The sequence below is a fragment of the Cherax quadricarinatus genome, chromosome 1, assembly GCF_038502225.1.
Source record: "Cherax quadricarinatus isolate ZL_2023a chromosome 1, ASM3850222v1, whole genome shotgun sequence".
Lineage (NCBI taxonomy): Eukaryota > Metazoa > Arthropoda > Malacostraca > Decapoda > Parastacidae > Cherax > Cherax quadricarinatus.
This window is the reverse complement of record NC_091292.1, coordinates 62220902-62233838: the sequence shown is the minus strand read 5'-3', so window position 1 is coordinate 62233838 and position 12937 is coordinate 62220902. Positions and strand designations below refer to the sequence as shown.

The window sequence follows — 12937 nt, the reverse complement described above, 5'->3', positions numbered from 1 at the left end:
CCCAGTCTGGCGTGGCTGCCCAGTCTGGCGTGTCTGCCCAGTCTGGCGTGGCTGCCCAGTCTAGCGTGGTTGCCCAGTCTGGCGTGGCTGCCCAGTCTAGCGTGGCTGCCCAGTCTAGCGTGGCTGCCCAGTCTGGCGTGCCTGCCCAGTCTGGCGTGGCTGCCCAGTCTAGCGTGGCTGCCCAGTCTAGCGTGGCTGCCCAGTCTGGCGTGGCTGCCCAGTCTGGCGTGGTTGCCCAGTCTGGCGTGGCTGCCCAGTCTGGCGTGCCTGCCCAGTCTGGCGTGCCTGCCCAGTCTGGCGTGCCTGCCCAGTCTGGCGTGCCTGCCCAGTCTTTCGTGCCTGCCCAGTCTGGCGTGCCTGCCCAGTCTGGCATCAGGACTGATAAACCTTCACAATGTACGTTCTATGTTTTTCTTGTTATCTCGCTGTCAGACAGATCGAGGTCGGGTTCTCTAACATGCATATTAACAGTTCAATATATGTTTTGCTAAGTTTTTGTAACTAATCCATGACTCACGAAATCGTAATGACACGATTGTAAACAAACCATACCACGGGTGGAGAAAATTGCGTCGGTCTGGACTTTTACAACTCTCTGATCGCTGGTTCTTTCCCCGCCCGTGGTATGGTTTAATTAACTAACCCATCCTAACATGTTATTACAACCCAGGAGTCCCAAAGGTCTGTTGTAAAGGGAGCAAAATAAACACAGCAGAAAACTTTTGACTTATATTATCCTTCACCAATTTAGAACAGAAGTATGTACACTATATACACTATGTACAGTAATAGGTATTAGTGCACTCCACGGTAAGCAAGGCAGAATAGAAGCCACCAGAGAGCAGACTGTGCTTCAACCAGCTCTAGAATGGGAATGACAAGGGCAGACAGGAGAGTGGTACCCACATAACCTCTGCGATTGCCAAAACCATCTTCTCATTAGCTGGAACCTGGGTACTGGTTGAACGACGGGGCCCCATCGTCAACCCTCAGTCACCTGGTTCGCTGGTTGGGGGAGATAGCCTGTAAATGAGGGTGTGTACATGCACCGAATAAAGGTTACGTACTCTTTGCATGCCACACATGTCCTAATCCAAACTGATTTTACGTAACCAAACCGAACTAAATTAATAATTAGAGTTAATAATTGCTGATGCACCTAGAAGCCACCTTGAAAAATATGATCAATGAATCTCAGCATGGTTCTACAAAGGGTCGTTCTTGCCTACATATTTACTCTTTTTTGACAAAGGTATTTGAGGCGATAGACAAAGATCAAGATTACGTTATTTTATATATGAAAGCCATTAAGGCCACTGATAATGTTCCATACAGGAGACTAAGAAAGCGGCACATAATATAGGATAAGAAATTATCTCCTGAAGAGGGGCATTGCTGACAATATTAACGGAAAAAAACCAGAATCGGTATCCGTTACGAGTGGTGTGCCACGGGGATCAGTGTTGGGACCCTTGGTGTTCATAATCTACATAAACTACGTGTATGAGGGAAGAAAGAGCGCCATATGTAAGTTTTCCGATGATATTAAAATAGGTCGTCAAATTATTTCTGATCTGGACACTAAAGGGCTTCAGGATAACCTGGACAGGTCGATGTTGTGGTCGAAGAAGTGGCAGATACAGTTTAATGCAAACAAATGCAAGGTTTTAATCCTAGGAAAAGAAAATAACTACGACATTTATTAGCTAATAACGTAGATAAAGACAACGGTTCATAAGGATTCGCAATAATGCTAACGCATTATGTCTTCAACATTATATATCTTTGATTAGACCTCATTTAGATAATGCTGGCCATTTCTTCCTCCATATTATAGGATAGATGTAAATGCCCTGGAAAACATAGAGGGAAGGTAGTCGACGTTGATTTTACGTACAGTATTAGAAACTTTTCCTACAGTACTAGAAACCTTTCCTACAGTATTAGAAACCTTTCCTACAGTACTAAAAACCTTTCCTACAGTATTAGAAACCTTTCCTACAGTATTAGAAACTTTTCCTACAGTACTAGAAACCTTTCCTACAGTATTAGAAACCTTTCCTACAGTATTAGAAACTTTTCCTACAGTACTAAAAACCTTTCCTACAGTATTAGAAACCTTTCCTACAGTATTAGAAACTTTTCCTACAGTACTAAAAACCTTTCCTACAGTATTAGAAACCTTTCCTACAGTATTAGAAACTTTTCCTACAGTACTAAAAACCTTTCCTACAGTACTAAAAACCTTTCCTACAGTATTAGAAACCTTTCCTACAGTATTAGAAACTTTTCCTACAGTACTAAAAACCTTTCCTACAGTATTAGAAACCTTTCCTACAGTATTAGAAACTTTTCCTACAGTACTAAAAACCTTTCCTACAGTATTAGAAACCTTTCCTACAGTATTAGAAACTTTTCCTACAGTACTAAAAACCTTTCCTACAGTATTAGAAACCTTTCCTACAGTATTAGAAACTTTTCCTACAGTACTAAAAACCTTTCCTACAGTATTAGAAACCTTTCCTACAGTATTAGAAACTTTTCCTACAGTACTAAAAACCTTTCCTACAGTACTAAAAACCTTTCCTACAGTATTAGAAACTTTTCCTACAGTATTAGAAACCTTTCCTACAGTACTAAAAACCTTTCCTACAGTATTAGAAACCTTTCCTACAGTATTAGAAACTTTTCCTACAGTACTAAAAACCTTTCCTACAGTATCAGAAACCTTTCCTACAGTATTAGAAACTTTTCCTACAGTACTAAAAACCTTTCCTACAGTATTAGAAACCTTTCCTACAGTATTAGAAACTTTTCCTACAGTACTAAAAACCTTTCCTACAGTACTAAAAACCTTTCCTACAGTATTAGAAACTTTTCCTACAGTATTAGAAACCTTTCCTACAGTACTAAAAACCTTTCCTACAGTATTAGAAACCTTTCCTACAGTATTAGAAACTTTTCCTAAAGTACTAAAAACCTTTCCTACAGTATTAGAAACCTTTCCTACAGTATTAGAAACTTTTCCTACAGTACTAAAAACCTTTCCTACAGTATTAGAAACCTTTCCTACAGTACTAAAAACCTTTCCTACAGTATTAGAAACCTTTCCTACAGTATTAGAAACCTTTCCTACAGTACTAAAAACCTTTCCTACAGTATTAGAAACCTTTCCTACAGTATTAGAAACCTTTCCTACAGTATTAGAAACCTTTCCTACAGTATTAGAAACTTTTCCTACAGTACTAAAAACCTTTCCTACAGTATTAGAAACCTTTCCTACAGTATTAGAAACTTTTCCTACAGTACTAAAAACCTTTCCTAGAGTATTAGAAACCTTTCCTACAGTATTAGAAACTTTTCCTACAGTACTAAAAACCTTTCCTACAGTACTAAAAACCTTTCCTACAGTATTAGAAACCTTTCCTACAGTATTAGAAACTTTTCCTACAGTACTAAAAACCTTTCCTACAGTATTAGAAACCTTTCCTACAGTATTAGAAACCTTTCCTACAGTATTAGAAACCTTTCCTACAGTATTAGAAACTTTTCCTACAGTACTAAAAACCTTTCCTACAGTATTAGAAACCTTTCCTACAGTATTAGAAACTTTTCCTACAGTACTAAAAACCTTTCCTACAGTATTAGAAACCTTTCCTACAGTATTAGAAACTTTTCCTACAGTACTAAAAACCTTTCCTACAGTATTAGAAACCTTTCCTACAGTATTAGAAACCTTTCCTACAGTACTAAAAACCTTTCCTACAGTATTAGAAACCTTTCCTACAGTATTAGAAACTTTTCCTACAGTACTAAAAACCTTTCCTACAGTATTAGAAACCTTTCCTACAGTATTAGAAACTTTTCCTACAGTACTAAAAACCTTTCCTACAGTATTAGAAACCTTTCCTACAGTATTAGAAACTTTTCCTACAGTACTAAAAACCTTTCCTACAGTATTAGAAACCTTTCCTACAGTATTAGAAACCTTTCCTACAGTATTAGAAACCTTTCCTACAGTATTAGAAACTTTTCCTACAGTACTAAAAACCTTTCCTACAGTATTAGAAACCTTTCCTACAGTATTAGAAACTTTTCCTACAGTACTAAAAACCTTTCCTACAGTATTAGAAACCTTTCCTACAGTATTAGAAACTTTTCCTACAGTACTAAAAACCTTTCCTACAGTACTAAAAACCTTTCCTACAGTATTAGAAACCTTTCCTACAGTATTAGAAACTTTTCCTACAGTACTAAAAACCTTTCCTACAGTATTAGAAACCTTTCCTACAGTATTAGAAACTTTTCCTACAGTACTAAAAACCTTTCCTACAGTATTAGAAACCTTTCCTACAGTATTAGAAACTTTTCCTACAGTACTAAAAACCTTTCCTACAGTATTAGAAACCTTTCCTACAGTATTAGAAACTTTTCCTACAGTACTAAAAACCTTTCCTACAGTATTAGAAACCTTTCCTACAGTATTAGAAACTTTTCCTACAGTACTAAAAACCTTTCCTACAGTATTAGAAACCTTTCCTACAGTACTAAAAACCTTTCCTACAGTATTAGAAACCTTTCCTACAGTATTAGAAACCTTTCCTACAGTACTAAAAACCTTTCCTACAGTATTAGAAACCTTTCCTACAGTATTAGAAACCTTTCCTACAGTATTAGAAACCTTTCCTACAGTATTAGAAACTTTTCCTACAGTACTAAAAACCTTTCCTACAGTATTAGAAACCTTTCCTACAGTATTAGAAACCTTTCCTACAGTACTAAAAACCTTTCCTACAGTATTAGAAACCTTTCCTACAGTATTAGAAACTTTTTCTACAGTACTAAACACCTTTTCTACAGTATTAGAAACCTTTCCTACAGTATTAGAAACCTTTCCGACAGTACTAAAAACCTTTCCTACAGTATTAGAACCTTTCCTACAGTATTAGAAACCTTTCCTACAGTATTAGAAACCTTTCCTGCAGTATTAGAAACCTTTCCGACAGTACTAGAAACCTTTCCTACAGTACTAAAACATTTCCTACAGTATTAGAAACCTTTCCTACAGTATTGGAAACCTTTCCTACAGTATTAGAAACCTTTCCTACAGTATTAGAAACCTTTCCTACAGTACTAGAAACCTTTCCTACAGTACTAGAAACCTTTCCTACGGTACTAGAAACCTTTCCTACAGTACTAGAAACCTTTCCTACGGTACTAGAAACCTTTCCTACAGTATTAGAAACCTTTCCTACAGTACTAGAAACCTTTCCTACGGTACTAGAAACCTTTCCTACAGTATTAGAAACCTTTCCTACAGTATTAGAAACCTTTCCTACAGTACTAGAAACCTTTCCTACGGTACTAGAAACCTTTCCTACAGTATTAGAAACCTTTCCTACAGTACTAGAAACCTTTCCTACAGTACTAGAAACCTTTCCTACAGTACTAGAAACCTTTCCTACGGTACTAGAAACCTTTCCTACAGTACTAGAAACCTTTCCTACGGTACTAGAAACCTGTCCTACAGTATTAGAAACCTTTCCTACAGTACTAGAAACCTTTCCTACGGTACTAGAAACCTTTCCTACAGTATTAGAAACCTTTCCTACAGTATTAGAAACCTTTCCTACAGTACTAGAAACCTTTCCTACGGTACTAGAAACCTTTCCTACGGTACTAGAAACCTTTCCTACAGTACTAGAAACCTTTCCTACGGTACTAGAAACCTTTCCTACAGTATTAGAAACCTTTCCTACAGTACTAGAAACCTTTCCTACAGTACTAGAAACCTTTCCTACGGTACTAGAAACCTTTCCTACAGTACTAGAAACCTTTCCTACGGTACTAGAAACCTTTCCTACAGTATTAGAAACCTTTCCTACAGTATTAGAAACCTTTCCTACGGTACTAGAAACCTTTCCTACAGTATTAGAAACCTTTCCTACAGTATTAGAAACCTTTCCTACAGTACTAGAAACCTTTCCTACGGTACTAGAAACCTTTCCTACGGTACTAGAAACCTTTCCTACAGTACTAGAAACCTTTCCTACGGTACTAGAAACCTTTCCTACAGTATTAGAAACCTTTCCTACAGTACTAGAAACCTTTCCTACGGTACTAGAAACCTTTCCTACGGTACTAGAAACCTTTCCTACAGTACTAGAAACCTTTCCTACGGTACTAGAAACCTTTCCTACAGTATTAGAAACCTTTCCTACAGTACTAGAAACCTTTCCTACGGTACTAGAAACCTTTCCTACAGTATTAGAAACCTTTCCTACAGTACTAGAAACCTTTCGTACTAAGATAAACTGTATGCAGTGAATTTACACTCTTTTAAGAGGCGTAGAACTGGGGGGAGATATAACTGGTGGAAAACAGGATTAAATAAAGAGAATATAAAGAGCGTGTTGAAAATACCTAACCGAGACAGGACTCGTAGGAATGAAGTTCGTGAAATTTAAAGTTACACTTGATTGTACCTTTATTAACTAAGAAAATACTGTGGAAGACTGAAGTACTTAGTAACCTCACTTGGGAAGTCGAGATGACAACGAGATCGTATGTAAATCTTTGCAATTTTAAATCAGTTTGACACAATCGTTTAGAAATATTTGATATACAAAGTGATACAATAACGAGAAAACAACATGGAATGTCGAATTATTATTATTATAATCAAGGGGGAAGCGCTAAACCCATAGGATTATACAGCGCCCGGGGGGGGATGTGGAAGGCATTCAGGCTTAATTCGGGGAAGTGGAGCACAGATCCAATTCCCTAAATCAAGAGCCCCTCACCAACATCAAGGAACCTTCCATGAGGGGATGGAATGTCGAAGCGAGAAGTTAAACACAGTTGTGGATCAAGGTTTTTATCGAGCTATAGAACATAAGAACAGACAGCCCACCAATGTTGCAGGTGATGCAACAATTTAGTCCTTTCAGAACCTGATGGTTAAATAGTAGCAAATAGTAGCAGGTAGAAACAGGACCTCCGTTAAATGCTGGCAGTGGCGTCTGGAACACCCACGTTAGTGCAAGACCATACCCCCGGCCGGGATTGAACCCGCGGTCATAGAGTCTCAAAACTCCAGCGACGGGCTGGAGTTTTGAGACTCTATGACCGCGGGTTCAATCCCGGCCGGGGGTATGGTTTGTTTGCAATCGTGTCATTACGATTTCTTGAGTAGTGCAAGACGTTCTGTTGATAATAAACCATCTTGGGCATAACATTGGTAGTTACAATGTAAAACGGTAATAGTTGATAACCTGATTTATATATCTACTTTTGCATTTCCTATTAAATGCTCAAACAACATTTTTTAGTGGGACGTACTTTGCCCTTCTTTCCAGCGCTGTAGTTAAAGCTCTCGCTTCACACACGGAGGTCCCGGGTTCGATTCCAGGCGGGGTGGAAACATTTCGACGCGTTTCTTTACACCTGTTGTCCTGTTCACCTAGCAGCAAGTAGGTATCTGGGTGTTAGTCGACTGGTGTGGGTCGCATCCTGAGGGACAGGATTTGAGGACCACAATGAAAATAAGACAGTCCTCGATGACGCACTGACTTTCTTGGGTTATCCTGTGTGGCTAGCCCTCCGGGGTTAAAAATCTGAAGTAAATCTTGTCTTATCTGAATGTCGGGGCGAGAAAGACTGCTCTACTATCATGCCACTAGAACCTCTACCAACATGTCCCTCAAGGGAGGTTCCTTGATGCTGGTGAGGGGCTCGTAATCCAACGAACAGAACCTATTCCCCCTTTCCTTGGATCCGACCTGATTGCCTCTCATTTACCATTCGTTGAACGATCCTTACGGGCTTAACTCTTCCCGTGAATACACTGACTCTCTCCCACGCCCAAGGGGTGAGGCGGCAAGAGTGTAGCCAGGTGCGGGTGACGGGAAAACATAAAGATGTCACTGTTACAATACCCCTGGTTATAGAGGGGTGGCGGGGTGTTAGATGTGGTAACACTGACCACGATGACTGCGACTACTTAGCAGTAGCAATAATAAGAGGAATATGCAGTACCTTAGTAGCATTAGTTTTAGTTATGGAAGTAGGAGTACCTGTAATTGTAGTACCAGCATTTGTAGTGGTAGAAGCAGTAGAAGTATGTGCAGAAGTTACATCAGCAGGAGCAGTAGCTGTAATGGATACGACAGTACCAGAAGTGTAGTAGTTGTAGTGATAGCTGCAGTTGTAGATGCAGTAGGAGTAGTAATAGTGGTTAACGCACTGGTCATTAAGTTTTAGGACTCACTCGCCATGGGTTCGAACCCGTTCCCTGATTTAATTCCGGATCTCTATACTTATATGCGAAATAAACAGACACACTCACAGAGAGATAGACAGAGAGACAGAGATACAGAAAGACAGACGGACGCACACACACACACACACACACACACACACACACACACACACACACACACACACACATACCTGACAGCGAGGCAACAACGAGTCATGGTACGTGAAGAGGTATCACAGTGGGCGCCTGTGACGAGCGGGGTCCCACAGGGGTCAGTTCTAGGACCAGTGCTATTTTTGATATATGCGAACGACATGATGGAAGGAACAGACTCTGAAGTGTCCCTGTTCGCAGATGATGTGAAGCTGATGAGAAGAATTAAATCGGATGAGGATGAAGCAGGACTGCAAAGAGACCTGGACAGGCTGGACATTTGGTCCAGAAACTGGCTTCTGGAATTCAACCCTGCCAAATGCAAAGTCATGAAGATTAGGGAGGGGCAAAGAAGACCGCAGACCTAGTATAGGGAGAAAGATCTTGGGGTGACCGGAGGTCCATACTGGAGTATGCAGCACCAGTCTGGAACCCACACCTGGTCAAGCACGTCAACAAGTTAGAGAAAGTACAAAGGTTTGTAACAAGGCTAGTTCCAGAGCTCAGGGGAATGTCGTACGAGGAAAGGTTGAGGGAAATCGGACTGACGACACTGGAGGACAGAAGGTTCAGGGGAGACATGATAACGACATACAAGATACTGCGGGGAATGGACAAGGTGGACAGAGACAGGATGTTCCAGAGTGGAGACAGAAACAAGGGGTCACAATTGGAAGCTGAAGACTCAGACGAGTCACAGGGATGTTAGGAAGTATTTCTTCAGTCATAGAGTCGTCAGGAAGTGGAATAGACTAGCAAGTGAAGTAGTGGAGGCAGGAACCATACATAGTTTTAAGAAGAGGTATGATAAAGCTCAGGAAGCAGAGAGGGAGAGGACCTAGTAGCGATCAGTGAAGAGGCGGGGCCAGGAGCTGAGTATCGACCCCTGCAACCACAATTAGGTGAGTACAATTAAGTGAGTACACACACACACATACACACACACACACACACACACACACACACACACACACACACACACACACACACACACACACACACACACACACGCACGAGTGGGTTACAGGCTCACTTATCACCCAACAAACCTCACTCAATAACCAACCTAAAGGGACGAGAAAAAAGCCTCTCTCAGACTTCACAGGAAATTGCAGTGAAATGGAATTGCCCTTAACACCTTGTGTTGAATTTTAATAACGTGAACAGCAGAGTATATCACGCTTTGTGTTGCAGGAACTGTAGACAACATTTGCAAATTATCTAGAGAATCCTGCAAGTGAAAGATGCTTATCAGTTGTACAGTGCTGTACTGTTTAAGTGAAAATATGACCAGTTAATGTGACCTTGAAACATTAACTTGAGTGTTTGTATGTGATATAACCTTATAAAGGTCGTTCTAATTTTTCAGAAACACTCTTGAAGATATCTTAACCTTTTTATATTGACGTGAATTGTTGTTATTTACAAGTTTTGAAAACAAATAGAAAAAAGCCTGATGATTTAATGTGTTTTTTTTTCATAATTTCAGTGGTACAGGATAAACTTAGTGGACATAGATTATTTGGTGTTACAGTGGTTTAATTCGGGTGTTGAAGGAACAGCCTGATCTTATGGCCGTCAGCACTGCATGTGTCTCTCGTGGAGTGAAGAGTAGCTGGGAAGAGCCAGGAAAGACCTGCCTGCTGGAGGCTTGAGCCAGACTCTCTGGAAGTCTTCAGCAGAAGCCTCAGGTCCTGGCCATGGCGAACTGACAGATGAGCCTGTTCCAGAGACTCACCAGTATGTCGTGTGAGCCTCTTGCGAGTCATGGTGCGTGAGTGTGAGAGCACCCGCGAGACCGAGGACGCTGGTGAACCGAGGTCATGGTGCGCGAGTGGTGAGAGAGGCCGCACCCACGAGACCAAGCCCGAGTGCGCGAGGCCGCTGGACGAGGCCATGGAGACCGAGATACGCAGGAGGCGGGGTCTCGGAAAGGGCTTGGTAGTGGGGGTGCGACTCCCGAGGGGGGTGCTCAGCCTCCTGAGGGGTGTGCTTAGCCTCCTGGGGGAAGTGCCAAGCCTCCTGAGGGGGGTGCCGCGCCTCCTGCTGCTGGTCCTGGTGTTTCTCCTGGTGGTGAGCCACCGCTGCGTCGACGCCCTCTGGCTCGGTAAGTAAACTTTTTGCACTACATTCTATCCTCTTCTCTGTTCTTCTTTTCTTGAGCTATTGGAGCTTACTCTTACTACTTCCATTCTTCTTTTTCCTCACTGGGTCTTTGGATTTTCTTCTCCATGTATTCTTATTTTCTCTCTTGAGCTCTCGGGACTTGCTTCTACTTCCATTCTTCTTTTCCCTCATAAGCTCTTTGGATTTTCTTCTCTAGCCATTGTTATTTTCCTTCTTGAGCTCTTTGAGCATGCCTCATCACCTATTATCATTCCTCTGTTTATTTTAGCTGTTGTCAGGCATTGCAACTCGTCCTCTAATGAGTATTTGATCATCACATTTTCTTAAGACAAAGTACTTGACTACTGTTACAGAATTTAACTTCATCCTCAATTACGCATATAGTGTATTTGTTATGGTCTGCTTTATGAGTCAATTTATTCAGGCCTAACCAACGTAACTCTTAGTGTAATCATAACCTAAACACTGTAGGAAGGAGGATGTAAAAGCAGTCGGTTAAAGAAGGGCTACTGGTGTCTACGTTTAATGCTTGCTGCAACGCGAGACACGACCTTTTTTTGATCGTAAGAACAGGCCTCATCTTTACCCTTCCTTCTCCTACTTTGTCTTATCCTTCTTTGGATTTTGCACACACTGGTGGATCCTTCCTATCACCCTCCTTTGGATTAGCACCTGAGCGGAAGGATGTCTTTTCAGTGCTTCCTTTCTTCCATTCTTTAGGATGGGCTCTGACTTGGTTAGTCTTCTGTCCTACCATATCGTCTCCTGAGAGACGGAGTGTGGTCTTGTAAGACCCTTCTGGTCGTCGGAGCATTAGATTCATCTGGTCTATCTGCAGCTGAATTTTCACTTCTGTCGCCATCTTCATTTTCTTATTTCTTTCTTCCAGTTCTTTGTTTTTACATTTATAATAAGCTGTTATTTATAATATTATTCGATGATTTTGCTATTTTCTAACTCTTCTCTTTGTTCTTGCATGATGTGTATAGATATTAAAAGCTTCTCAACAGTTAATTAACCAATAAACTTGTTCAGCACACGGTATATTACCAGGTGCTCTGAAATATACTCAGCTCACTAAGCTAGACACTTTGGCCGTTTAGCTGCTTATTAATCCAGGTCAGTAAATTATTAAGCGCTTGCTAGCAAGCATCTCACTTGAGCAGTAAATTGGAGGTTAGAGACAGTGGTAATGTTGAAACTATCAGGATACGATAAGTTCCGTTCATGACATCTCCAATTGAATTAACATTGTCATAAATTTGTACAGTGGTTCTGGATGAACATCAGTGTTAAAGGCAAATACTGGTGATAATTTGTGTGGATTTAACTTAGAATAAGCCAACAACGTCAGTGTGTGTTACGAATATTTTGAAGACTGATAAGAAATAAGTGGGTGGTAGAACGGCTTGAGTTTTCCCTGAGGTACGTTTATTGTCTTCTCTGAGGATGAGGTTCCCCATTCCAGCTATAGAGGTGGTACTTAGCTATATATATATATATATATATATATATATATATATATATATATATATATATATATCAATAAGCGGAGGGGAAAAGGGGGTTGTTGAGACGTTTTGATCACGCAGAAAGGATGGAACAAGATATGTTGATTCAGAGGATGAATATAGGGAGACGTAGACGATGTCAAAGGTTGCGTTGGAATGTGTGTTTTCGAATGAGAGAACAAAAAGACAGTTACGAAATTACATGGAGGAAAAAGAGGTAAAAAATACCTTGTCTAGGGGGTATATATATATAAAGTTATTTAGAAAATAAGCCACCCTGAACCCCCATGCTTCGTAAACTAAACAGTATATTAAGCAGGGTGTCAATAAGTTAGGTTTGATTACCAGGAAGGCCAAGTAAATTCTCCTTTGAAAAATACCCATATATTATCAGTAACAATATATACAACACAAAATCCGTTTTCACCACATTTCATATTTTACAAAACACCCTAGTATACCACTACTAGTTAATTAAGATTAGGACATAGAAGAAAAATCAACAATACTCGAGGTACAAGCGGGTCACCACAACCATACTCGCTTAGTCGGTTTCTAGCCTTCTGTTAAATGAGCAATTATTGCAGAATCTTGCCTGGTCACAGACGCCCACCTCAAACAACAGGGCCAAACCCATACCAGGGCCCAAGTGAGCATAAATATAAACCCAAAACTAGTGTACGGCCTGAGAATTATAACAAAATAATCCAAGGTATTTAACTCCATGCTGCCTTCATCACGCTACACCACCTCTGAAGACGCTGTCACAGTACCCACACCGCTACAGTATTCACGTTGTGACCTAAATCCTTCAGTTATCTTATTTTTATCCTCTGACATTAAAATTAACTTTAAACACTGTAATGTAATGCATTACACTTTCTTT

The 12937-nt window shown here is 40.6% G+C and overlaps 1 protein-coding gene across 1 annotated transcript in view; it reads left to right on the top strand.

Annotated features, from left to right (window-relative positions):
• The window catches only part of LOC138852825 (uncharacterized), a 454559-nt gene that overhangs the window by 419150 nt on the left and 22472 nt on the right, over positions 1-12937 (top strand). The window contains exon 2 of the mRNA XM_070085922.1: positions 9903-10520. Coding sequence (XP_069942023.1) covers positions 10181-10520 — 340 coding nt within the window. The 5' untranslated portion in view covers positions 9903-10180. The remainder of the gene's footprint in view (positions 1-9902; positions 10521-12937) is intronic.